At 55.3% G+C, this 26,644-nt stretch overlaps 2 protein-coding genes across 8 annotated transcripts in view; one reads left to right on the forward strand and one right to left on the reverse strand.

The window, feature by feature from the left end:
- Positions 1-97: 97 nt before the first annotated feature.
- On the forward strand, positions 98-3,603 carry P2RX2 (purinergic receptor P2X 2). Of its 6 annotated transcripts, XM_054444857.1 has the most exons (11): positions 98-311; positions 730-865; positions 970-1,041; positions 1,135-1,210; positions 1,291-1,387; positions 1,558-1,638; positions 1,736-1,874; positions 2,228-2,358; positions 2,475-2,565; positions 2,694-2,759; positions 2,838-3,603. In XM_054444857.1, exons 1-11 carry the CDS (start codon positions 139-141, stop codon positions 3,189-3,191), a joined length of 1,416 nt encoding a protein of 471 aa, XP_054300832.1. In that variant the 5' UTR covers positions 98-138; the 3' UTR covers positions 3,192-3,603. The 6 variants fall into 6 exon arrangements, with proteins under 6 accessions (XP_054300832.1, XP_054300830.1, XP_054300833.1 ...); XM_054444855.1 differs by having other exon boundaries at positions 2,694-3,603; XM_054444858.1 differs by lacking the exon at positions 970-1,041.
- A 1,366-nt stretch (positions 3,604-4,969) lies between these two features.
- The window catches only part of POLE (DNA polymerase epsilon, catalytic subunit), a 63,945-nt gene continuing 42,270 nt past the window's right edge, over positions 4,970-26,644 (reverse strand). For both annotated transcript variants that reach the window (XM_063646852.1, XM_054444862.2), the window contains 17 exons: positions 25,058-25,198; positions 24,629-24,782; positions 24,446-24,552; positions 24,042-24,218; positions 23,728-23,951; positions 23,364-23,584; positions 22,833-23,037; positions 20,349-20,522; positions 19,244-19,369; positions 17,138-17,270; positions 15,432-15,624; positions 13,908-14,039; positions 13,559-13,752; positions 7,283-7,483; positions 6,797-6,922; positions 6,117-6,206; positions 4,970-6,022 (listed from right to left, as the gene is read on the reverse strand). In XM_063646852.1, the coding sequence (XP_063502922.1) occupies positions 5,909-6,022; positions 6,117-6,206; positions 6,797-6,922; positions 7,283-7,483; positions 13,559-13,752; positions 13,908-14,039; positions 15,432-15,624; positions 17,138-17,270; positions 19,244-19,369; positions 20,349-20,522; positions 22,833-23,037; positions 23,364-23,584; positions 23,728-23,951; positions 24,042-24,218; positions 24,446-24,552; positions 24,629-24,782; positions 25,058-25,198 (2,712 nt within the window). In that variant the 3' untranslated portion in view covers positions 4,970-5,908. The remainder of the gene's footprint in view (positions 6,023-6,116; positions 6,207-6,796; positions 6,923-7,282; positions 7,484-13,558; positions 13,753-13,907; positions 14,040-15,431; positions 15,625-17,137; positions 17,271-19,243; positions 19,370-20,348; positions 20,523-22,832; positions 23,038-23,363; positions 23,585-23,727; positions 23,952-24,041; positions 24,219-24,445; positions 24,553-24,628; positions 24,783-25,057; positions 25,199-26,644) is intronic.

A 26,644-nucleotide genomic window follows, 5' to 3' on the forward strand; every position in this document is an offset into this window, starting at 1 on the left:
GGCGGGGCGGGCTCGAGGCCGTACCCCGGAGGCGGAGCTGCGAGCTCCCCGCCCACCCCGCGCCCCCAGCCCTCGGTGCGCAGCGGGGCCGACCCTCAGCCCGGCAGCGCCTTCCCGGAGGTGGGGGCCGCCCGCGCCATGGCCGCCGCCCAGCCCAAGTCCCCCGCGGGGGTGACCGCCCGGCGCCTGGCCCGGGGCTGCTGGTCCGCCCTCTGGGACTACGAGACGCCCAAGGTGATCGTGGTGAGGAACCGGCGCCTGGGGGTCCTGTACCGCGCCGTGCAGCTGCTCATCCTGCTCTACTTCGTGTGGTGCGCGGGGAGCGGGGCGCGGGGCGCAGGGCAAGGGCTGGGATTGGGGGCGCTGGGACTGGGGGCGCGGAGCAGGGGCTGGGACTCGGGGTGCTGGGCTGGAGGCGCGGGGCAGGGGCTGGGACCGGGGGCGCGGGGCAGGGGCTGGGGCTGGGACTGGGGGCGTGGGGCAGGGGCTGGGACTCGGGGTGCTGGGACCGGGGGCGCGGGGCAGGGCCTGGGGTTGGGACCGGGGGCGCGGGGCAGGGGCTGGGATTGGGGGCGCGGGGCAGGGGCTGAGGCTGGGACTGGGGGCGTGGGGCAGGCCCCAAGAGCCCCGCAGAGCGGACCCGGGTCGCGGGAGGGCCCGTACGGTGCCTGCGGGCGGACTCAGACTTCCCAGGGTCGCCTCCGGAGCCGGCGCCGCCCCTGCCCGCAGGTACGTATTCATTGTGCAGAAAAGCTACCAGGAGAGCGAGACGGGCCCCGAGAGCTCCATCATCACCAAGGTCAAGGGGATCACCACGTCCGAGCACAAAGTATGGGACGTGGAGGAGTATGTGAAGCCCCCCGAGGTACGGGCCGCCCCCTGCCCCCCGCCCCGCCGTGCACCCCACCCTAGTGGGCGGAGGGGGCAGCAGCTGCCGCCTGGCCGACCGCCCCCTCTTTCTGAGCCCAGGGGGGCAGCGTGTTCAGCATCATCACCAGGGTCGAGGCCACCCACTCCCAGACCCAGGGAACCTGCCCCGAGGTGAGGGGATCCCGCGGCGCTGGGGGACCCTGCCTCAGCTAGGCGGGCCAGCTGTCCCTTGTGGGGTCCCTGACTGGGCCGCCTCCACCCTAGAGCATAAGGGTCCACAACGCCGCCTGCCTCTCCGACGCCGACTGCGTGGCTGGGGAGCTGGACATGCTGGGAAACGGTCAGTGTGCGCCAGCTGGGGCTGGGCGGGTGGGGCAGGGCTGCGTCCCAGCTAATGCCTCAGTGACCTCTGCCTCACAGGCCTGCGGACCGGGCGCTGTGTGCCCTATTACCAGGGGCCCTCCAAGACCTGCGAGGTGTTTGGCTGGTGCCCGGTGGAAGATGGGGCCTCTGTCAGGTGCACCTGCGCCCCGGCCTGGGGCCCAGCCTCCACTCTGATCCTTTTCCTCTGACCAGAGCCCAAACGGGCGGGGCAGGAGTGACAAGAGCTGGGGAGGGGTGGGGGCCAATGCCAGGCGGGAGCTTTGCGGGAAGAGGGGACTAAACAACCCGTCTGTGCCTCCTCAGCCAATTTCTGGGTACGATGGCCCCAAATTTCACCATCCTCATCAAGAACAGCATCCACTACCCCAAATTCCACTTCTCCAAGTAAGAGCCGCGGGGTGTGGTGACGGCCCAGCCTGAGGGCTGCCTCCTGGGAATGGGGTATTTGGGGTGCAGGTCTCGCCTCCTGCTGCCTCCTCAGGGGCAACATCGCCGACCGCACAGACGGGTACCTGAAGCGCTGCATGTTCCACGAGGCCTCCGACCTCTACTGCCCCATCTTCAAGCTGGGCTTTATCGTGGAGAAGGCTGGGGAGAGCTTCACAGAGCTTGCACACAAGGCAGGGCAAGCGCAGGCAGGGTGGGGTCAGGGCGGGCTCCCACCTGCAGAGAGGGCCTGGGGTACAGGGGACCAGTCCCTCCTCCCTCCTGACCAGGTGGCCCCGCTCAGGCAGAGGAAAGAAATGCGATCAGCAGAACCCATCCTGTGTGGCGCTTGCTGAATTATTGACACTGGCCACGGGGCTGGCTGCTGGCACCCCTTGTGCCTCAGACACTGGACGCCCACCAGTACCCCTGAGCTGCCCCATGGGCCCCTCAGTGCACACCTCACATGCAGCCTGGGACTGACCTGGGCTTTCGAGGGGCCACTCGTGTGCCCTCCTGACCCCCTTCCCTGGCTCCTTCTTGGCAGGGTGGTGTCATCGGGGTCATCATCAACTGGGACTGTGACCTGGACCTGCCTGCATCGGAGTGCAACCCCAAGTACTCCTTCCGGAGGCTTGACCCCAAGCACGTGTCTGCCTCCTCAGGCTACAACTTCAGGTACTGTACTGGGGACACCGCTGTCCACCCTGGAATAGCTGTGGTGGGGTCCCGAGAGGCCCGTGGGGCAGCCCTGGAGTGCAGAGGATGAGTGGGCACTGGCCTTCCCATTCCAGGTTTGCCAAGTACTACAAGATCAATGGCACCACCACCCGCACGCTCATCAAGGCCTACGGGATCCGCATTGACGTCATTGTGCATGGACAGGTGGCTGCACCTGCTGAGGGCGGGTGGCCAGCCCTGCTAGCCTGGGTCTCAGCTCCTCACGCCCCACCCCTCCCTCGAGCCCCATCAGACGCTGTCAGACACTCTGACCACGACCCCATTCTCCCCAGGCCGGCAAGTTCAGCCTGATTCCCACCATTATTAATCTGGCCACAGCTCTGACTTCCGTCGGGGTGGTAAGGAACCCTCTCTGGGGTCCCAGCGGGTGCGGGGCGTCCACCAGGCCCTTACACACCGGTCTCTGCTGGCCCCAGGGCTCCTTCCTGTGCGACTGGATCTTGCTAACATTCATGAACAAAAACAAGGTCTACAGCCATAAGAAATTTGACAAGGTGTGTACGCCGAGCCGCCCCTCAGGTATCTGGCCTGTGACGCTTGCTCGTGTTTTGGGCCAGGCCCCTCCCCAACCCGGCCACTGCTCCGAGGACCAGCACCCCAGCCCTCCATCAGGCCAGGAGGGCCAACAAGGGGCCGTGTGTGGCCCAGCCTTCCCGCCCCTGCGGCCTTGCCCCATCTCTGCCCCGTCTGAGCAGATGGTGGACACTCCTGCCTCCGAGCCTGCCCAAGCCTCCACACCCACAGACCCCAAAGGTTTGGCTCAACTCTGAGCTCCTTTCCATCACACTGGACTGCAGACCCGGCCTGGTGGGGCCAGACAGTCCCCGGCTAGGGGCCTGCACAGTGGACATGGGCACCTCAATAGCGGAGCACCTCCACGCAACTGGGCACCACAGGATCCCTGTGCAAGGGCTGGGGGCATGCTCTGGCCCCAGGCTTGTGCCCTACCCTGGCATACAGCCCCTGACACCTCCTCCCCAGCTGGTCCCTACAGGGCTGCTCACTTCCCATCACCTCCCACAGCCACCTGGAACCCAAGCCAGCTGAGCTCTGAGGGGCTCTGCTCCTGGTCTTGGGCCCTGGGAACCCCACCCCACCCCACAGGCGTTGTAACCTCGAATCTGCCCAGACTCTTCCCTTAGAAGTTACAACATACTCAGTCCAATAAACCTGTGAGCAGAACCTTCTGGCCTCGTTCCTTGGGGAGGAGCATTGTGAGCCCATGAATATGGGATGCCAGGCCCTGGTGGCCTGGAGCTGGGCTACATGGTGACCTCTGTCTGGGTCATCTCCCCTCTAAGTAGCCTGGGAGGTGTGCAGGGCACATATCTGCCTGCCCCATGACCCATGGTCCCCACAGCCAGCCAGGCCACGGTCAGGTCTGCCCAGGCTGGGAGTGCAGTGGGACCCAGGCCACCTCCTCAGTGCACTTGCTTCTGACAGGGCCACCCCAGACTCCAAACCAAAGCTGGCTCATCTCAAAATGTGGGAGGACAGCATGACTCAGGAAGAGAGAAATGGGAGGGAGGCCAGGACAGCTGCACACAAGGAAAACGAAAGCTCAGACCACAGCAGTGCTCAGACCACAGCAGTGCTCAGACCAGTGTTCATTCCTACTCCATGGGTGGGGGCAGGAGTGCCGAGATGGCAAGTCAGGCCAGGTGGGGGGTGGACGGACACCAGCCCGGGAGCCGGCACTAACTGCATCAGGGCCTGTGGGTAATCTGGTTACTGCATCCTCAGATGCTGCAGTGGTTAGACTGGTGCCCACCAGGTGGGGAGAGGAGCCCAGAACAGTGTCATGAAGTCACCTGTGCCAGTGACAGATGACATCCTGCCTCTGAAGGGAAACCCAGTCTCAGGAGAGCTACACCACTCCCAAAGGTCAAAGAGCAGAGAAGTGCGGGAAGACGGCCCTGGTCTGACTCTAAAGCCTGAGTTTGGAGGTGTCAGCACAACTCGAGTCCTCACCCCAGCGCTGTGTTCAAGTGGCAAGAACACATCTCACAGGCCCCATTTCCCTTCACTGTGGCCCCCCAGCCTAGGGCACCGGCCTCAGGTCACCCCGCAGCCTGCACATGCTGTGGCTCACAAACACCCAGCTCATTTTTGGAGAAACTGGCTCTTCTGGTTGAGCCACCGCCACGGGAACCAGGGCCAGAGCTGCCCCCACCACTACTCAGATGCCCCCAGCTGGCCTCAGAGTGAACCCAGGCTGACCGGTGCCCAAGGCCGCGCCGGGCGACCCCTGGCCCTGCTAGGTGGCCTTCCTGGGGGATGAGAGGCTCTCCCCTGGCCCCATCACTCCTCACTCCCGAGGGTTCTCCAGATTCGCTTCCAGGAATGAAGCCCAGTCAGCCAGCCTCCCTCCTCCCCTGCTTGCCCTAATTTGATCTGATCTCCATTCTGGAGGCCTCAGCACTCCTCCATCTGAGCAGGCATCAGGTTTCTCCAGGCAGGCGGCCCGAGCAGCATCCAGGGGCCAAACACGTGCCCAGTGGTACCCAGTCCCCTGATCTGAGGCGCCCTGCACAAATACAGTGACAACCTAGAGAAACTTCAGTATGAAATACAAACAAAAACAAAGTGTAGCAGCGATGGCCTCAGACAGTAGATGGCAGGGAGAAACTAAGGCTGGCTCTGGGCCAAAGACACGAGCCTCCTGGGGAGCCTGTGGGGCCCCTCCCTCCTGTGAGGCTTCATCTGGGGTGTCTGCATTTGTGATTTACATTTCATACTCGTTTGGTGCCCTGTGAAATTGGCCTTTCTTCTTTCTGCTTCCAGCTGGTCCTGTGTGGACGTGAAGGACAAGGGCTGCAGTGAGCCAAAAGTGAGGTGCACACAGGTCTTGTTTTCCTGACGCTGATAGAGGGTTCCCTCTAGACCCGGCTCCAAATGAGCAGGGCTCACAAGCCAAAATCCAGATTCTCACGGGTTAGGGTCTGGATTCCTCAAGAAACCGGCCCACAAACTGCTCCTGTGAGGCTGTGGGGCCAGCCCATTTCTCCATGCAAACAGGTGAGACTCCAGCCCCACCAGGGCCTTGGGAACCCGTCTCGTCTCAGGGAGAGCCCAATCTCAGGGAGCCAGAAGCCCCCAGGGGCTTTTCCTCTCTCTGGGAGGCAGGACAAAGAACTGGGGGCACCTAGAGGACTCTCCCACCCCACCAGGTGTGGTGCAGGAAGCAACAGAGGCCTGGAAAAGCATTCACTGCGTGAGAAACGGCACCCAGGGCACTCGCAGCCTCGCTCATGGCCTGCTTCTTCAGGTGCTCTGGCGAGACCAGGGCCACATCCTGCTCCCGCTCCCTCCTGTGACGTCTGAGCTCCCTGAAAATGGTTTTCTTTGGTTTCCTCCCTGATCCCTGGCCTGGGGTCACAAGTTTGGACAGTCAGAGTGGTCAGTGGTCTGGTCACTGGAAGCGCGGGGATGTGGCCTTGGCATCAGGCCTGGTACAGACGCAGAGGCACCCGGGGCCCGGGGCTGGCTAACGGCCCAGCTGTGGGTTCTTCTGCAGAAGCCACTCCAGGGTCTCCAGGAGGTACGACATGCTGTAGTGCTGGGCAATGTTCCGGAAGATTCCGATCTGTTCCATGAAGACCTGCAGGAATAAACAGGCGCAGTGAGACCCCAGTCCACTCAGAGAGGAGGCCAAGGAGGCCAGGCTGAGCCGAGGCAGATGAGGGAGAGCCCACCTGGGTGTGGATGGTGAGGGCAAAGTCCCCCGCGCAGCTGCAGTACACAGGCATGCTGGTCTCCTTCACCCCGCGGCACTTCAGGCAGACCTGAAAGGGAGCAGCCCCGATGGGCGCCGGCCAGACCTGCCTGCTGCTTCTTCACAGGCTCGCGAGACACATTCGTGGGCCCATCAGTAAGCCTTGAGCCCCCGCTGTGTGCAGCCAGCCCTCGGTTATGAGTAAAATGCACGACCTCATCCCACCCCAGACGCCCAGTCCTGAGGCCTCCTCCAGGCCCTGCTCACTCCCTCCATCCTGCAGGCCTGGACGCCGTGCACCACCACACGGCAGCTTGGCGCGTCCCCCAGCCTCTGCTCAGATGCCCCTCGGCAAGACCTTCCTGTGGCCGAGCTGTGCAACCCCCTCTTCCTCCTTTCCTTCTCTTCACACTTGGGAGTGTCTGCCTCCTTCCCCCAGAACAAAGCACCCACAAGGCCAGCTCTTGACCCAAGGCAGGTGCTCAACCAGCGTGGATAGAACAGTCCACTAGGCTCAGGGCATGGACTGGTCTGCAGGGCAGGCCCCTTGGAGGACACCAGGGCGTGCCTCAGGACCTGCACACACCCCGGCTCCCGGGAGTGCACAGAAACCCCTCTGCGGACTCCAGGGCACAAGGATGGGCGGCACACACTACTCACCAGGTCCTGCAGGGTGAAGGCCATCAGCTTCTTCTGCAGAACTTCCACCAGCGTCATCTCGATGGCAGAGGAGTCGTAGGGCGCCTGACAGTTGGAGCAGAGCCACTGAGGCAGGACCGCCCCATCCTAGGCAGAGCAAGAGTGCGAGAGGTCACCAGCCCAGCCTCCAGACTACAGTGCCATGGGCAGGATCTCAGGAGAGGAAGGGGCTGTGAGAAGCGCCTGGTGAGGGGCGAGTCTCCTGAGTGCAGCTGCACGCACTCCGGCCTCCCACCTGCACTTGAGCCCTTCCTAGAACAACATTCCTAGGACAACATTCCGAATGTGGTGTGAGGAGGCCTGGGAAGGGGCCTGTTGCCAATCCGTGTGAGTCAGAGGGGCAGCAGGTGTGACCCACAGAGCTGGGGCTGCAGAAGCCCTCAAGACACCGCAGTGCCCTCGGATGTTCTGCTCCACAGTGAAGGGCCCGCTGGAGCTCAGCCACACCTCTGAGAAGGAAGAGTCTTTACAGAGGTCCAGGTCGCGGCAGAAGTTACAGCTGCGGCAGATGACCTCAGGAAGCACGTAGGAGCGGCAGGGGTCTCGGAACTGGGCCTCCTCGGAGAACTCGCCAACATCCACCAGGCGAAGCAGGTCTCGGTTCAGCTTATTCACCTGGTTTGTGATGTTGGTGTCCAGGGACAGCACCTGCAGAGACCACAGCCCACATCAGGAAGGAGCTCCTGGGGCCTCCCTGCACTGTCTAGACCAGAACCCTCTGGACCTTAGGCTACAGTTTCCTGGTGTCCTTTCCCCCCTTCCTTAGTCCCTTTAGAAGCCTCAGCTGACTTCTCTACATTGGCAGTTTTCCATCGGTGAGGACAGGCTACCCCGTGGAATTTACTAGACATTTAAGGAAGAAATGCTGCTGATTCTACACAATATCTTTCAAAACACTGAAGAGGGAGAGCACTCAACCCATTCTATGAGGCCAGCATCACCCTGATACTAGAACCAAAGACCGTACAAAGAAACTACAGACCAATAATGGCCTGAGCACAGACACAAAAATGCTCAACAAAATATCAGCAAATTGAATCCAAGATCGAAAAAAATACATAATCCAGAAATAGACCCACACAGATAAGGTCACTAAGTTATGGAAAAAGGTACAAAGATGATTCAATAGAAAAAGAATAGTCTTTTGAACAAATGGTTCTTGAATACAAGCGTATCTTGGAGATACGGCAAGTTCAGTTTCAAACCACCTCAACGGACAAACATCACAATAAAGCAAATCACAAATCTTTTGATTTCTCAGTGCATATAAAAGTTTCGTGATTTTTGGCTCACGCTTGTTTTCTCAGTACATATAAAAGTTACGTGATTTTTGGCTCACGCTTGTTTTCTCAGTACGTATAAAAGTTACGTGATTTGTGGTGGCTCACGCCTGCAATCCCAGCACTTTGGGAGGCCAAGGCAGGTGGATGGCCTGAGGTCACGAGTTCAAGACCAGCCTGGCCAACACAGTGAAACCCTATTTCTACTAAAAATACAAAAATTAGCTGGGCATGGTGGCGGGTGCACCTGTGATCCCAGCTACCTGGGAGGCTGAGGCAGGGAATCGCTTGAACCCAGGAGGTGGAGGTTGCAGTGAGCCAAGATTGCACTACTGCACTCCAGCCTGAGTGAGAGAGTGAGACTCCATCTCAAAAAAAAAAAAAAAAAGTATGTGATTTTTTTTTTAATTTTGGGACAGGATTTCGCTCTGTCACCCAGAATGGACTGCAGTGGCGCAATCATGGCTCACTGCAGCATTGACTTCTTGGGGCTCAACTGATCCTTCTACCTCAGCCTTCCCAGTAGCTGGGACGACAGGCATGCGCCACCACGCCCAGGTAATTTTTGTAATCGTTGTAAAGACGGGTTGCGCCATGTTGCCCAGGCTGGTCTTGAACTGCTGGGCTCAAACAGTCCACCCACCTTGACCTCCCAAAGTGCTAGGATTACAGGTGTGAGTCACCTGTAAGTTTTGCCCAGACAAAACTTAGGTTTACCCTATACTGTAGTCTATTAAGTGCATAACAGCATTATGTCTAAAAAAACAATGTATGTACCTTAATTTTAAAATGTCTTATTGTGCAGAAATGCTAACGATCATCTGAGCCTTCAGCGAGTCACAATCGTTTTGCTGGTGGAGGGTCTTGCCTCAATGTAAATGGCTGCTGACTGATCAGGGTGGTATTGCTGAGAGTGGGGGTGGCTGTGGCAATTTCTTAAAACAAGACAACAATGAAGTTTGCTGCATCGACTGACTCTTCCTTCCATGAAAGATTCTCTGTAGCATGTGATGCTGTTTGATAGCATTTCACCCACAGTAGAACTTCTTTCAAAATTGGAGTCGGTCCTCTCAAATTTTGCTGCTGCTTTGACAACTAAGTTTATGGAATATTCTCAATCCTTTGTTGTCATTTCCACAATGTTCACTTTCATCTCAAGAAACTACTTTTTGGCTGGGCGCAGTGGCTCACGCCTGTAATCCCAGCACTTTGGGAGGCCGAGGTGGGTGGATCACAAGGTCAGGAGATCGAGACCATCCTGGCTAACATGGTGAAACCCTGTCTCTACTAAAAATACAAAAACTAGCCAGGTGTGGTGGTGTATGCCTGTAGTCCCAGCTACTTGGGAGGCTGAGGCAGGAGAATGGCGTGAACCTGGGAGGCGGAGCTTGCAGTGAGTCGAGATCGTGCCACTGCACTCCAGCCTGGGCGAGTGCGAGACTCCATCTCAAAAACAAAAAAAACAAACAACAACAACAACAACAAAAACTACTTTTTTGGGGCTGGGCGTGGTGGCTCGTGCCTGTAATCCCAGCACTTTGGGAGGCCAAGGCAGGTGGATCACTTGAGGTCAGGAGTTTGAAACCAGCCAGCCTGACCAACATGGTGAAACGCTGTCTCTATTAAAAATACAAAAATTAGCTGAGCGTGGTGGCGGGCACCTGTAATCCCAGCTACTTGGGAGGCTGATGTAGGAAAATCACTTGAACCCAGGAGGCGGAGGTTGCAGTGAGCCAAGACCGCACCACTGTATTCCAGCCTGGGCGACAGAGCAAGGAGGCTCCATCTCAAAACAAAACAAAACAAAAAACTACTTTTTTGCTCATCCATGAAAAGCCACTCTTTATCTGTTAAGTTTTGTCCTGATATTGCAGCAACTTGGTCACATCTTCGGGCTCCACTTCTAATTCTAGTTCCCTTGCTGTTTGCACCACATCTGCAGTCATGCCTCCCACAATAGTCTTGAATCCCTCAAAGTCATCCATGAGGGTCAGAATCAACTTCTTCCACACTCCTGTTAATGTTGATGTTTTGACCCCTTCTCCCATGAATCACAAATGTTCTTAATGGCATCCAGAATGGTGAATTCTTTCCAGAAGGTTTTCAATTTACTGTGCCCAGTTCCATCAGGGGAATCACTATCTATGGCAGCTATAGCCTCATGAAATGTATTTTTTAATAATAAAGGTTGAAAGTCGAAATTGCTCCTTGATCCATGGGCTGCAGAAGGGATGTTGTGTCCGCAAGCATGAAAGCAACATTCATCTCCTTGTATGTCTCCATCAGAGCTCTTGGGTGAGCAGGTCCACTGTCAATGAGCAGTACTATTTTGGAAGGAATCTTTTTCTGAGCTGCAGGTAGTGGCCTTAAAAGACTGAATGAGCACTGGCTTTGACTTAAAGTCACCAGCTGCATCTGCCACTAACAAGAGTCAGCCTGTCCTCTGAAGCCAGGCTCTGAGGCCTCCTCTCTAGCTATGAAAGTCCTAGATGGCATCTTTTTCCAATAGAAGGCTGCTTTGTCTACACGGAAAATATGTTGTTAGTGTAGCCACCTTCGCCAGTGATCCCAGACAGATATTCTGGAGAACTTGCTGCAGCCTCTCCCCCCGCACCTGTTGCCTCATTTGCCCTTTTATGTTACCGGGACGGCTTCTCTCCCTAAACCCCATGAACCAACCTCTGCCAGCTTCAAGCTTTCCTTCTACAGCCTCCTCAGCTCTCAGCCTTCATGGAACCGAACAGAGTGAGAGCCTTGCTCTGGGTGAGGCTCTGGCTTGAGGGGATGTTATATCTGGTTTGATCTATCCAGACTCAACTTTCTCCGTATCAGCAACAGGCTGTTTCACTTCTTTATCTTTCATGTGTTCACTGGAGGAGCACTTGTAATTTCCTTCAAGAACCTTTCCTTTGCAGTTGACTTGGCTAACTGGTGTGAGAGGCCTAGCTTTCAGCCTATCTCGACTTTCGACATGCCTTCCTCACTAAGTTGAGCCATTTCTAGCTTTTTATGTAAAGTGAGAGACGTGTGACTCTTCCTTTCACTTGAACACGTAGAGGCCATTGCAGGGCTATTAACTTATCTAATTTCTATAGTGTTGTGTCACTGGGACTGGGGAGGCCCAGGGAGAAAGGGAGAGATGGCAGAATGGCCCTGGAGTGGAGCAATCAGGACACGCACAACATTGATTAAGTTCACTGTCTTCTATGCGCATGGTTCATGGCACCCCAAAACAATTACCATAGAAGCATCAAAGGTTATCACTATAATAATAGTGGAAAAGTCTGAAATATCCTGAGAGTTACCAAAATGTGACACAGACACAGTGAGCACATGCTGTTGGAAAGATGAGATTTGCTCAATACAAGATTCCCACAAACCTTCCATTTGTAAAAATACATGTAACCACTTCGAAGCACAATAAGACAGGATATGCCTGCAATCAGATATCCCATGCAGAAATATGGACTTGGATCTACAGCATGCATACTGTATAAAAATTAACTCAAATGGATAAAACCTAAAATTTCACCAAAGAGGACAGACACCAGGACAGCAAGGAAGCCCATTAAAAAATGCCCCACAGCCAGGCGTGGTGGCTCACGCCTGTAATCCCAGCACTTTGGGAGGCCGAAGCAGGTGGATCACTTGAGGTCAGGAGTTCGAGACCAGCCTGACCAACATGGTGAAACTCTGTCTCTACTAAAAATACAAAAAATTGGCGGGGTGTGGTGGCAGGCACCTGTAATCCCAGCTAACCTGGAGGCGGAGGTTGCAGTGAGCTGAGATCGCGCCACTGCACCCCTGCCTGGGCAATGAGAGTGAATCTCCATCTCAAAAAAAAAAAAAAAAAACCCACATCATTAGTCGCCAGGGAAATGCAAATCAGAAACACAATGTGATACCACTACACATCTACTGGAATAGCTGCAATTTAAAAACCCAATAATACCAAGTCCTGGTGAGGATGTGGAACTGCAACTCTTGCCACACACTGCTGATGAGACCCTGACACGGTGCAGCTACTTCAGAAAAGAGTTTGGCGGTTTCTTATCAAGTTAAACAAACACTTAAAAAATGACCTCAGAGAGCTGAAATTTATGTTCACACAAAAACCGACACCTACAGAATGTTTATAGCAGCTTTGTTATTAATCACCCCAAAGTGAAAGCAACCCAAATGTCCTTCCACCAGTGAATGAAAAGCAAGCTGTGGTTTGCCCACACAACAGACACTACTCGCAACAGAAAGGAAGGGAGTTCTGATACACATGAGCGTGTGGGTGAACCACACTGCAAGTGTGTTTTGCTAAGAAGCCAGATCCAAAAGGCTGCACAATGTCTCTACTTATGTGACGCTCTGGAAGAGAAAAAAAATGCAGGGACGGAGGACACACCAGTGGCTAAAGGGTGTCAGGTGAGGAGGGCAGTGCAGGGAATGTTTTCGGGCGGTGACTATCCTGTATCCTGCTGATGGTGACACAATTCCACTCACCTAGGAAAAATCACACAACTGCACGCCACAGAGTACATTTTACTGTATATACATTACACCTTAATAAAAATGAATTTAAAACATGTAAAAGTCAATAAAGGAATTAAAATGGTGAGCTAAAAACACTTCTTCACCACAACCAGACCTTGAGGCCGTCACCTGATCTCCAGCGTAACCTTAGCCGTGCGTGAGATGCAGTTTGCTGGGAAGGCTGAGTGAGGAAATGGACAGTGAAGCGCTCTGCTCTGTAAGGGCTGACACCCGCGGTCGTTATCTGGTAATATTATCCCTCCTTGGACTCAGCCTGCCTTTCCCAGAAAGGCCATAGCATCCGAGCAAGCTCTCATCTCATCAGCTCTGGGTCCCGGTCCAGCCTACTGGTCTCCGGTGACCCATCCTCCCAGCCGGTGGCAGTGGGTGTTCAGCTGTGCCTTCACCAACACACCAAGCTCACCCCCCAGGGCCTTTGCGTCCTCCCTCCTCCTGCACCAGGTCCCAGCGCCCCTCACAGGCTCCGTCCCCACAGCACCTGCGCCTCTGAACGGCCCTCTCCCTTCTCGGGTCGGCTGGCAGCAGACAGGCCCCACAAGGCAGGGCCTTTCCTGTCTTGCTCACACCTGAGCACAGATGCCGGAACTGTGGCTGCATGTGACAGGGACATGATAAATGTTGGTGGAATGAACAAGTAACTTACACCTGCTCCTCACCTTGCACACGCTGGTACCCTGACCCTACACATGTAGGTAACACCCCCTTGCACAGGTGAAAGCCTCATCCTGCATTCATTAACATCCTTACCATGAACAGGTATGTCGGTGTCCTTATCTTGCACACATACGCTAGCACATTCATGGTGCATGCGTTACAGCCTCACCTTGCACACATTAACATTCTCGCCTTACACATGTACGTTAGTGTCCTCTCCCCACATGCACACTGGCACTCTCACCTTGCACACGTATTTGATGAACTCCAGAGCAGGGTTATTGAGCAGCAAGTGGGAACCGGGGAGGACAGGAAACATCTCCGAGAGCTCAGTGGAGTTCCGAGAGCCTGTGACTTTCTTCTGAATCTTCTGAGTGATGTTGAAGAAGCTCTGAGTGAGTTCATTTGCGACATAATCCTGAGAGAAGGTGATCATTCCTGGAAGTATAAGGATGCTGAGGGAGGGGTCTGGGACCTGTCTGGCACTGGGGACCTCCCACCTGGGGGACTGGCACCAGGGACCACCCATGGCACACAGAGGAGTTAGGTCACTGGCACATGGCAGTGGCCTCAAAAGTCAAAAGACTGCTCACCGGGAAGGGCTCCGGCCGCCCCTTCGGCCTCCTGGGAGAGCTGGCTGGCCCCCCTCCTCCTCACGGGGGTGCTCCCTGGAGCACTGCGCCTCAACCCATCCTTCATGCAGTGGTACACGGCCACAATGTACGCTGTGGAGAGACACACACACCACAGGCCCTGAGTCGGGCTGCTGCAAATACCCTAGAATCTGAGGGGACCCATGGCTGGTCAGATCGCCTCACAGACGAGACTAAAATGTCATTGTTAATAATTTTATTTGCGGCCTTTAGATGAACTAAAAGTAAACTAGACAAGTGAGAAGTGGAAATGAGAAGGAACACTCGCTGACACCTGAGTTCATTGTCAGAGAGAAAACTGTATAAATGGGGCCATGCACACTAAGTGTCTCACTGGGTAGCACATGAAAAACAGCTCCCAACACAAGCAAAGCCAGGGCCCCTGGCATCAGCAAGCTTCTCCAAAAACTCCTCCGGGCCTGTCACCTGGTACTTACCTTTTTTTTTTTTTTTTGAGACACAGTTTCACTCTTGTTGCCCAGACTGGAGTGCAATGGCGCAATCTCGGCTCACTGCAACCTCCGCCTCCTGGGTTCAAGTGATTCTCCTGCCTCAGCTTCCCGAGTAGCTGGGATTAAAGGTGTGCACCACCACACCTGGCTACTTTTTGTATTTTTAGTAGAGATGGGGTTTCACCATGTTGGCCAGGCTGGTCTCAAACTCTTGACCTCACGTGATCCACCTGCCTCAGCCTCCTAAAGTGCTGGGATTACAGGCGTGGGCCACTGCACCCAGCCAACCCGGAACTTTTCAAAAGAGACTTAGAAAGTTGCAAGAGAGAACTGAGAAAGTTAAAGACTCAAGGACAAGTAGACAAAAATACAAAATGATCATCAACGAAGGCCTCTGTGACTGCATCCGCCTGTGTGTGCACATCACAACCTGCTGTTTTCACCTAGGGGGTTCTTTAACTTAGGGCTCTGAACTACAAACAGTGCTTCCTCGATACACTTTGTCTGCACACTAACCTGCATAGCTTGATTTGCAAACTCTAAGCCTGCAGACCCAAACCAAGGCATAGGAACTCCCCCAGCAGAAAGTTAGGCCTCACAGACCAGCCAGGGGGCAGCTGACCTGACCCAGGGGGTTATCTTCAGCTACTGAATGTGCACACACACAAATCTTCCCTGGGAATGTATGTGACTGAGTTACCAAATCAGATGGCGGAAGCAGAGCTAGGAAACTCCTCAATGACACGGCCAGGGGCAGCCGCTCCCCATGGAGTTTCCTGAGAGAGCAAGGGCTGGAGGGAAGACAGTCACCCCTCTCCGGGTCCTCCAGTGGAACATGCCTGGAGCCTGGAGAGGAGGCCCCTCGGCTCACAAAGTCCCAACTGCTGGGCACGCTCCGCCCGATCTGATTTTCCCACTGTCTGCCTTCTTGTGATACCATGGCACAGGAGCCGCATCTACTAACCATGAGTCCCTTTAGTGGGGGCTGCACAGCCCTGGGCTCTGGGCTTACCTGAAACGATCATGAGGAAGTAGTTCTGGCAGGAGGCTGCCTGTGGCAAAAACTGCAAAATGTTCCAGTTGTTTTCCAGTAAATCCTCCATGTTGGATTCCTCCGCCTCTTCCTCCTCCTCCCCATCTCTTTCCTCCTCATCGTCCTCATTTTCCTGCTCATCGTCTGCTCCCCCTGCTTTCTGGGAGTCTTGCTGTAACACACGAGACAACGCGGCTGTGTGTGCACCATCGCGGCCTGGTAGAGGGGTAGGGTGCCACAGCGAAGGCTCCTCCAACCTGGGTCCATCTGCCCCGTGTGACCAGAGCCTTCCGTGCAGTCAAGGCATCCCCTGGAGCCTGCGTGAGTCCCCCGGGTGGCTCCCAGTACAGAGTGCTTTGTGGGAAGCGCCTGCACACACACAAGTCCCAGTGGCCTGGGACTGCGAGCTTCACTCTGCTCTTCCAGAGCTTACTTTAATTACTGAACTCCCACTCCCCAAGGACAAAAGAACCAGCCACAGCTTCCCGGTGACTGTTACCTCCTCTGAGTCCATGAATCTCCTGGGACGGCACGACCCTATCACAGACCCAGCCTCCCGTGCAGCCTGTGTTCGTGCCATGGTGCCGTCCACATCTGTGTAGACACTGACACCCACTGCCACCTGCCCTGACCACACGCTGATCCCCTCCTCAGAGCGGTCTACACTGCCTGAGTTTCTACCCTCCCACTTTCTTCTGAATCCCTTCAATCAGGGTTTGTCCCCCAACTCCAACCAGAATCGCTCCCATCCAGGTGTCCTGGGCAGTCTTGGCTTCATCCTGCCAGCTCCCAGAAGTGTCTGCCTCCTTACAGAGGGCTTTCCCTCTGACATCTGAGCCCCTGGCCCTGGTACCCACAGCTTCCTCTCAGTCCTCTATGAGGGCCCCTGTGGAGGACACAGGCCTCCTCTCAATCCACCCAGCCACTCTCTGGCCACTCCTGCACCAGCTGATCACCCACGTCTCAACCTTGCAAACACCATGAGTCCCAGCCAGACGTGACCCCTTCCTCAGACTGCTCCTGACAGCCACCTCCACTCACCCACAGCCTGGCCCGCACCTGGGCATTTGCACACATCCGATCCGCTGGCCCCTTGGCTCCACTTCAAAGCCTACCCAGGCCCTTCTCACCAACCTCGCTGCCCGGCATCTCCCTGACACAGGCACTAACTGGCTTTACCTGCCTGTGCCCTCCGATGGTGGGTTATCCACGTGGGGCCAAGAAAGCTCCAACATCACCCACACAGAACCTCCCATTGCCATGAAAGCCGAAGCCCTGCCCTGCCATGCCCAAGTTGCCTGGCCCTGCCAGCTCTCTGCCTGCATCTGCAACCACTGCTCCACTGATTTGTGCTTTGCCTCCCTGGTGTCCACCCGCTGGAGGCACCTTATGCTCACACAACTATGGTGCACTTCATCAGCTCTCGGATTCCCTGTCACCACCTCACGGGCCTCCACCTCCCTGTTGCCCATGGCAAGCCTTGCCCCCACCAGGGCTGACGCCACACTCCACACTGACGTGCTTGTCTGCGCATGGTCCCTCCCCATGTTCATGAGGGCAGAATGTGGGTGCAGTGTCCGCTGCTGCACAGCCAGGCCTGTCAGGGCCCTGAGCACTCAGCACTTGTTGCAGGAATGAACGCGACCCCCAAAGCTGGCTCGGGTGCCACACTGCAGCTCTCTTACCAGTCCACAGTGAATACGAGATGAAACTTTTCCTTTGATTCCGCCATAGTTAGATGGATCCATCCAGAGAAGAAATTCCCAGCATCGAGAGAAAGAAATTGTCAAAGAATGGAAGATCTCCTTTGAATGGATGCTGCAGAGGAAGCATTGAAGATGCTGCTTAAATGAAATCGACCTTGTTCTCAACTTTCCTTTTTTCCCCTTGTTTCTATCTGTCACTTACTTAACATTGAATTTGAAAGTTCATTCAGATCACATCATCCCTCAGGCTTCCTAGGGAAATGTGGTAAATGTAAAACTAAGGAGGCCCACCAGGCCCCTGGGAGCTGGAGCCACAAAGAGAGCTGGGTGCCTCCTCGTGCTGGGGATGGCCCACAGGGCGTTCTGCCTCTGCTCTGAGGCCTCAGGTGACCTGCAGCTGCAGGTAACCAACCACTGTGCTTCCCACTGCAAAGCTCTTTTAAGCTATCATCATCGTTGTCACTCCTCAGTTAAGCCTCCCTAGGGCTGACCCAATCCTCTGCAGGTTAGATCCATTTAAGGGAAAAAAAAAAAAAAAAAAAAAAAGAACAGGCCAGGCACGGTGGCTCACGCCTGTAATCCTAGCACTTTGGGAGGCTGAGGCAGGAGATCGCCTGAGCTCAGGAATTCAAGACCACCCCAGGCAACGTGGCAAAACCCTGTCTCTACAAAAAATACAAAAATTGGCTGGGCATGCTGGCATGCACCTCTAGTCCCATCTACTCAGTGGGCTGAGGTGGGCAGATAGCTTGAGCCCAGAGGTTGAGGCTGCAGTAAGCCATGACTGCACCACTGCACTCCAGCCTGGGTGACAGAGCAAGACCCCATCTCTTAAAAAACAAACAAAACCCCAAAAAATGGAAGAATAAACAAAGAAAGAAAGGAAGGAAGGAGGAACATCCTAAATCAGTTTCAAAATGCAGCTGAGTAGCCAGCCCACACCGCAGCTCCTGCAGGAGAACTTTATGTTCACCCTAACTCTGCTCTTCACGCTAAGGGAGAATAGCAGCCTGTTTCCCTACATGAGCAACCCCGGCCTCCTCAGGTACAGGGCACCCCTGGAGCTGCCCATGGCCAACGTGGGGAGAGGCACATCCTTCCCATTATCTCAGCCATGCTCTGAAATACAATTCTAGCCCAAGCCAGCTTTCCCGGGCACACAGCGTGACCACTGACCATCAAGGCTCATCTTGGATAGACATAAGGAGCCACAGTGGGTCTGCACTGTGTTTCAGATTAATCCAGTGCATATGGTTTGATTAGGAATGAAAGTCTTACAAGCTCTACCTTCCTACTTCTCAGTGATAAGACCTATTATCAATTTAGTGTCAGCCTTTTCTGCAGCGCCCCCAGATGCTACCCCTGTAACCATGCAAAGACCAGACCCATGCAGACTCTCTGTGCCTCCACAAGCAACTCCCCTCTGCGCTCAGAAAGGGCTGCATTCATCCCCAGGGTGAGCGCACCTGGGAGGCAGCTTCCTACTATCGTGAGCGCACCTGGGAGGCAGCTTCCTACTATCAATCAAACAAAATTCTGTTGCTTTGTCTTCTATTTAGATTTAAATAGTGCTGAGTGTGTGTGAAGCACAGCAAGGCCCAGGAGGGAACCTCAGGAACATGGCCTGGAAGGCAGGAAGTCAAAACCACAACACCAGGCTCTGACAGCTGAGAGCTGTGCACACCTGAGCACCCAGGAACCACACCACTCCACTCGCCAACACTGACGTCTATCAAAAGGTTTACACGTCAACACTTACAAGGTGCATATATTCAGGGCAACTTGAATCTGTGCCTCCCATGGGGAAAAAAAAAACAAACAAAAATCACTGTGGAACCTTCTTAGCAAAGGCAGGCCACTTCCTGAACTTGCTCAACTCAAGCTGCACACCTGCGTGGCCTCCGATCTGCTACCGCGCACGGGTGGTGGTAACCCCCTTTTCACGCTGCTCGGATTCACCATGGTGACTTCTGCGCTTCTAAGGACCTCCCAGCCCACCCAGGAGGACAGCTGGCACCTCAGGGGGTCATTTTAGCATCCCTCTCAAAGCCACAGTGCTGCGTCACCAGGACCAGCGAGCCGCACCTGCGGGTGACGTACTCCACGTAAGCGATGGCATCTTCCACACGGCGCTTCTTTGTACAGAGGATGATGCGGTTGAAGTTGGCGTAGATGACTGACGACCCCAGGCGCTTGAACTCAGCGATGAGCCTGTGGAGCAAGTTGAGAGTCCGTGGTGGAGACGCCACAGCCGTGGAGAGCCAGAGGGCACTCAGAAAATCCACAAGGGAAAAGAGCTGAGGGTCCTGAAGCAGAAAAGCCTCTGAGATACACTAGAACCCAGAAGCTAATGAAGAGCAAAGATTTCTGCACGGCAAAAATCCACCACAAACAAAGGCAAAAAATAACCAAAAACAGGAAAAAATTAGCAAATTCTTATCACAGAAAAACGGCAACTTTTTGTATGAAGACAACTCATTCGATGTTTAATAAGAGAAAAATCACCAAAACTACATAAAAATAGACAAAGGACTAGAAGAGAAAATTCGACTTCATTCATTACAAGACTCCTCAGTTAAGACTGCACCGAGAAGCACTTTTATCCCAGCAGTTGGGTAATAATCCCCGGCCATGTTGATGAGGCACGGCCAGAGAAGTGTCCACAAGGGGCCTCTGTGGGGCCGCTCTGGTGAAGTCCATCAAATCAGGATTCATCCCGAGTTATAACACCTGTGAGGCCTGCAAGAGGGCTACGCCCCAGAAGTTACCCCACAGATCTATCTGCATGAGCTCATGCACAAAGCCTCTCACTGATTTGCTATTTGTAACGACGGCACAAGGCTGGAGAGAGGCTAAATGTCCTTTCATATGGCATGTCCTCACACAGATCTCACACAGGCGTATTTTCACTAAAACAACAAGGCACACAGCAATACAATGTGTAGCATGACTTTGTGCAGGAAAGGGGCAGGAGAGGAGGTGCCACCTAGTGTTCTCTGCAGGATGTGCAGGCGACGCTGCAGCAGCAGCTGCGTGTTTCTCTGGGATCCTTTGGATTGTTATGCTCCACAAACTCAGAAATAGACTACTTATCCCAGAGGCACTGGCTGGCCACGTCTCTGGTTCTGGGGAGTAAGGGACCAGCCCAGATGAGGATGCGGTGGACAGCCCAGGGAGGAGGAGCACTCACTGCAGGAAGAGCTTCTTCATCATGTTGTGGAGTGTGCGGTGCAGGGCGGGGTCATGAAGCAGAGAGGATGGCGACCGAAGCCAGCGGTAGAAGTGCATCACCTGGTTGTCTGCATAGATGTTGTGGTACTGGGTGATCTCTTTCACCCAGCCCACGACCATGCTCTTCAGGATCCTGAAAGAGAAGGTGCAGGACACCCTCGTACCCTCAGCCTCCCACGCTGCTGCCACGCAGGATGCTCCAACTGAAACAGGCACAGGTTTTCCCTACATGGCTGGGTCCAAATCCGTCACTGTCGCCTCCCCTTCTCACTGTCCCTACCTTAAGTCACTGTCCAAATTTCATCCCTTCACCCTCACGCCTCATCTGTTTCTTTCCATTTCATTCCTTAAACTGGTTCAGGCTTCACCACAGCCCTCAACACAACCCAAACTCTGTGTGTTCTGAAGCAGGACGGGAGGGCAGCACAGTACAAGGCAGCAAGTGTGTGATGGGCCGGGGACCCTGACAGGAAGGACACAGCAAAGCCATTGCCTAGACATCAGAACACCACACTAGGCCGGATGCAGTGGCTCACGCCTGTAATCCCAGCACTTCGGGAGGCCGAGGCAGGTGGATCACCTAAGGTCAAGAATTTGAGACCAACCTGGCCAACATGGTGAAACCCCGTCTCTATTAAAAATACAAAAATTAGCTGGGCTGGTGCACACCTGTAATCCCAGCTACTCGGGAGGCTGAGGCAGGAGAATCGCTTGAACCCGGGAGGTGGAGGTTGCAGTGACACGAGATGGTGCCACTGCACTCCAGCCTGGGTGACAGAGTGAGACTGTCTCAAAAAACAAAAACAAAACATCACCATACCCACATGGCCCCAGCTGGTCAGAGACAAGAACTTAGAGGCCTCTCTCCCGCCTAGCAGGCTGGGCCCTGCCTTCCCGCCATTTCCTTTAAATGGACCATTCAGGTGTTTGCCCGTGAACTAACACATGCCTACACCCCATTCCCTTACACGGCTAGCTGCCCTGGGCACTCTCCCTATCTGACTCTTCAGTCCTGCCCTGCAGGATCCAGGGATGGAGGACGGCCTCCCTACTCACGGCACCCTCCCTGACCAGGAGCTGTGAGGAACACATCTTTGCACTTGTTCCCTATTGTGGTGGTGACTGATTTTGTGCCTTCCCTCTGAAGAGGCAGGGGCTGCCCTGGGCTGGGTCTTCCCTACAACACTAGGGGGAACACAAGGCTAGGCCCCTACACCGAAGCAATGGTCAGGCAGGTGGGACCTAGACACAGGTCACACAAAAGCCACAAGGGCGTGTGCCAGTGTAAACAAGTTTCCCGTGGTGGGGGGCCCTGGTCACAGGCCAGACAGCTAGGCATTGGCCAGTGCACTGTACACGCCCTGTCCGGCCCCCTTCACTTCCTGTGGGGCAGAGATGCCAGCTGCTCTGGTACTGGAACCCCAATTCAGCTAAAGGATTCCAAAACTGCACGTCACCCTACTGAAGAAGCGGGAACTTCAATGGGGTCAAGAACAGAATGTTACAAGAGAACCTACAGAGGTCCAAGTCCCATTCCTAAAACTCCCTTTCATCACAAACTCTTCAATAATTCGGCAAACCCCACATTCTCCAGAGCGGCAGTTTGGGGATCTGCCGTTGGACTCCTTCTACCTTTCAGGCCTGGGCTACTGTGTCTCTGCCTAGACCCTGCTCCCGGCTCCCAACTGCCTCCCTGCCTCATTGCCCATCTCTGGCATGCTCCCTCTCCCCTTTTGTATGGAGTCATTAAAACTATGGCTGAGTACAGGCTCTGGAATTACAAAGACTTGTTTTTGAGCGCCAACCCTTCCATTCATGTGTGGTATGACCACAAAGGCAGCCCCTCTGACCTCAGTTTCCTTATCTGAAAAACAGACAATAACTGCTCCCCGTCCCTGGGCTGATGTGGGGACAGAGGCAGAATGCGAAGTGCTCGGCCCACCTCCTGGTACACAGCAAGCGTTCCCCAGCATAAACCACCGCTGGTAGGTACTGCGAGTAGCCGTCCTCAACCACGCTCTCCGCAGCAGACCGATGGCTCCTGACCCTCAACCATGCCCTCTGCAGCAGACCGACGGCTCCTGACACCTAAGTGCTGATGCCTCACACGTCATACTCAGTAGAGCCGGCTGGAGATCCCTATGATGTACCCCTGGTCACATCGAAAAGTGGCCCTGGTTAGAAAGGCTCTTTGTGTGAAGTATCTCTGGCCACAGGGAGGTCAGAGGCAGCACATGGAACAGTTGCCAGGGACCAGGCTGGACCCACACGGTGGTAAAGACAACAGACTGAAGATGGGAAACTCGCCACACAGTGGTCTCTGGCTTTGCCATTAAGACTAAGGGAAGCCCAATGGACCTTGTCTTAGACCTTAGCTTTCCAAATTAAGGGCAAAGGATAAGACCCTTCTATTAGTAACACTCCTTCCCACAGAGGGTGGCACCTGAAGGTGTTAGAGCACAGGGCTGTCTCATCATAGCTGGCCGGGGCACTGGCAGCCTGACCACCCGTGATCATGTCCTCCAGGGAGGCCTGCTGGATCACGTCGAAGCTGATCCCCATGCTGTCGGCCCCCTCCATGTCGTTGACATGGTGAGACTGGAGAATGGTGTTGACGGCCAGGTTCTGAAGGTCCAGCTCCACACACACTGCACAGGAAGACGCCATGCTCAGCCAGCATCCTGCCAGCTCCAGCACCACCAGCCCCCCGGGCCTGACTCCAGCCACCACCACCTCCAGAACCAGCATCAGACCTGCCCACACCCATCCTCACACCTGCCAGGCTATTCAGATTCCCGAGGGCACAGGAGGCCCCACCTGGACCTTGACCCCAGGACCGTCTCCTACAGCCTCAGCTCTGACCTGCACGGTCGAGCTCTGAGCCCATCCTCGGGCACTCTCGCCTTGAGAAGGTGTCACAGAATGGCTGAAACACCAGCCAGGTCTCATGGGCCTCGTCCTTCCACCCACTTACCTGTGGAGTAACAGCCTGAACTGTTGATCTCAACAGTGGCTTGGTCATCGAACTCCATGACAAGACAGTTGTCATCAGCCTCCTTTCCACCCAGGTCAGGGCGGGCCGTAGGGGACAGCCAGAGCAGGTGGTTGTGGCGTTGGAGGTGGCGGGCAAAGAAGAGATCGGAGCCGAATGTGGAGATGTCCTCTGGTAGGTTCCCAATGGGAATGTGAAAGTACCTGCACCGGGACACAGGTCAGCACTGGGGCACAGGTTGGCGCCGGGGCACAGGTCAGCACAGGGTATATCGCCGGGTCACAGAGACCACCGAGGCTGGCTCTGCCTGGGGACCACTGGCCCACAATGACAGTGCTGCGCTCACCTGCTCATCTCGAAGGCCTGCGACAGGCAGGTGTCCAGGTTGAGGTAGTGTCGGATCATGCGCCGGGCTCCATGGCGCTGCCAGTCCAGGACCCCATAGTTGATCTTGTCGGCCACACAGATAGGCACCAGTGGGAATTCCTCCAAGACGGGAATCTCACTGGCCAGCCTCTTCAGCTCCCAGCTGGACTGAACAGCGATGAGTGTGGGCCCCCGGCGCTCCTCCTGGGTCAAGGCAAAATGGAAGAAAAGACCCGGGTGGACCCAGCCTCAAAGGAGAGGGGGCTCACACAGCAAGACCCCAACCACTCTCACCTTGTAGGCAAGCAGGAATCGCTGGATGGCTCTGCAGATGGTCTTCAGGTCAGTTTCTGCCCGAACTTCGAAGGTGTGTTTGGGGGGTGGCAGGAGCTCAGGGCCCACCTTCTCCAGGAGGAGGCCATGCTCCGCTGAGTACAGGGTGCCAAGGCTGGGCATCTGGTTGCTGCGCACCTAGACAAATGCAGGCCACGTCAGCCTCACCCTGCGCAGGAGGAAGTGGGAGCAGCCCTGGGGCAGACTCCGCCATTGCCACGGCACTGCTAATTCAATCACGACAAGCACTCATGGGCAAAGGCCCTTGAGGACAAGACCTGGAGGGCCTGGGCACCCTGGGAGATGTCCTCCTTCCCCAAACCCTGCCCCAGCCAACGTGCTGCCATGGAGGGCCCAGGACTCACAGTGTCCAGCACAAAGACTGACGCTCTGCGCTGTGAGGGGATGAAGATCCCGAAGAGTGCTTTGTGGCCCTGTGCGTGGTGGTACAGGTAGATATGGCGGATACTCCCTGGAGAAGGAAACAAGACCGTCACCCCAGATGTGTGGGAGGCAGGCACATGGTGGGCGGCTGGTGCAGGCCATACCTGGTTCCAGGTAGCTGAACTGGGCCAGAGAGCGCATCTCCAGGTGCTCAAGAGCAAAGGTCTCTGCTTCCCAGCCTGAAAGGTGCCTCACCAGCTGTTTATTGACCACACACACACAGCCCAGGTGCACCAGGGCCCGGAACAGTAATGGAACCTGGAAGAATCGGGCAGACAGGCCGGCAAGGGCTGGATGTGGGGGGCTCTGGCTGCCCACGTGACTTATGCCTGGGATGTGGCTGTGCCCCTGCAGCTGCCTGGCCCACTGCCCACAGGCCACTTTTGGCAGACACACTGCTGACATTCACCTCACCTGTGGGAACGAGTCCACAATCGCCGCTGTTCCCTAGCCCAACCCTGGGCGGGTTTCCTTCCTCTATACCACCCTGCTGAAGCCTCCCCCAGTCCAGTCGAGGGTGGCTGGGGAGTCACCTGAGTCTCATATACGCCCTCGATGTCCGGTGCTGACAGCTCAGCGTTGATCTCGTTGATGTGCTCCTGGTACATGTCCTCTGGCACTGAATACTCATAGAGATTGTAGACCACGTTGGAGCGAGGAAGGACCCGATTTACCTGGCGAGAATACGATGATGATCTCGTCACTGGGCGTAGGTGGTAATGTCTGTGGTGCGCACACAAGCACACACTGTTCGGCGTCCTAGGACTTCCGGTGCCCCTAACGATGGGGTACACCCACCACGCCACAGTCCACGTCTCTCAATGATTACAACTAAAAACTCTGGACGTAATTTTTATGTTATTTATTTATTTTTTACAGACTGGGTCTTACTCTGTTGCCCAGGCTGGAGTGCAGCAGTGTGATCACAACTCACTGCAGCCTCCAACTCCTGGGCTCAAGCAGTCCTCCAGCCTCAGCCTCCTGAGTAGCTGGGACAAGGAACACACCACCACGGACGGCTTGTTTTTTTTTTTGTTGAAAGGTCTCACTATGAGGCCCAGGCTGGTCTCAAACTCCTAGGCTCAAGTGATCCTCCCACTTCAGCCTCCCGAATTGCTGGAAATGCAGGTGTGAGCCACCATGCCTGGCCTCTGGACACAATTTTGAAAAGCAACCTGCAGCCTCTGAGAATAGACAAGAGCTCTCAGAATACAGCAGTCAACACTGGTCTGGGGAGGTTCCCAGTTCATCTTCCTCCATTCTCTCATGGGTTTAACCTGAGGGTGTAGATGGCAAAAACTGAGAGAAATCACATTTTCCTAGTCAGAGAAACGGAAAGAGAGCCCCTGGGGGAGCCAGAGTGTGTGTGTGGGGTCCTGGGGGGGTCTGGGAGAGCTGGAGAGGGGCACCCTAGCTCCCTGTGTGGGGTTCTGGGGGGGTCTGGGAGAGCTGGAGAGGGGTACCCTAGCTCCCTGTGTGGGGTCCTGGGGGGGTCTGGGAGAGCTGGAGAGGTGGCACCCTAGCTTCACGAATGGGGTCCTGGGGGGGTCTGGGAGAGCTGGAGAGGGGCACCCTAGCTTCCTGTGTGGGGTCCTGGGGGGGGTCTGGGAGAGCTGGAGAGGGGGCACCCTAGTTTCATGAGTGGGGGGCTGGGGGAATCCTGGAGAGGAGAGCTGGAGAGGGGTACCCTAGCTCCCTGTGTGGAGGGCTGGGGGAATCCTGGAGAAGAGAGCTGGAGAGGGGCACCCTAGCTTCGTGTGTGGGGGGCTGGGGGAATTCTGGAGAGGAGAGCTGGAGAGGAGCACCCTAGCTTCATGCATGAACCAGCAGCACAAGTCCCAGGCTCACTACAAGCTGCACTTGCACAGGTGACCCAAAACAACGCAGCAGAGGCTCTGGAGGCTGAGCTGACATTGGAAGCTTTGCACAAAGAGGCAAGGAAGAGCTTGGGCACTGGAATTAACCGGGTTGGTTGTTGCTAAAACAAACAAACAAAAAAATCTGACACTCTAAAGGATTTTTAAAAATACCCAAAGTCTCAAATATGTAAAATGTCCAGGTTGCAATAAAGCATTTCTTGGCATAACAACAACCAGGAAAATCTGAATAATTCTCAAGCG

Source organism: Pongo pygmaeus, chromosome 10 (assembly GCF_028885625.2).
Source record: "Pongo pygmaeus isolate AG05252 chromosome 10, NHGRI_mPonPyg2-v2.0_pri, whole genome shotgun sequence".
NCBI lineage: Eukaryota > Metazoa > Chordata > Mammalia > Primates > Hominidae > Pongo > Pongo pygmaeus.

What these genes read in the sequence shown, in the direction of transcription:
- P2RX2 (XM_054444855.1), top strand. Translation starts at nt 139, where the DNA reads ATGGCCGCCGCCCAGCCCAAGTCCCCCGCGGGGGTGACCGCCCGGCGC. An exon ending in TCACAGAGCTTGCACACAAG is followed by an intron (nt 1,875 to 2,227) that starts GCAGGGCAAGCG and finishes CCTTCTTGGCAG; the next exon opens with GGTGGTGTCATCGGGGTCAT. An exon ending in ACGTCATTGTGCATGGACAG is followed by an intron (nt 2,566 to 2,693) that starts GTGGCTGCACCT and finishes CATTCTCCCCAG; the next exon opens with GCCGGCAAGTTCAGCCTGAT.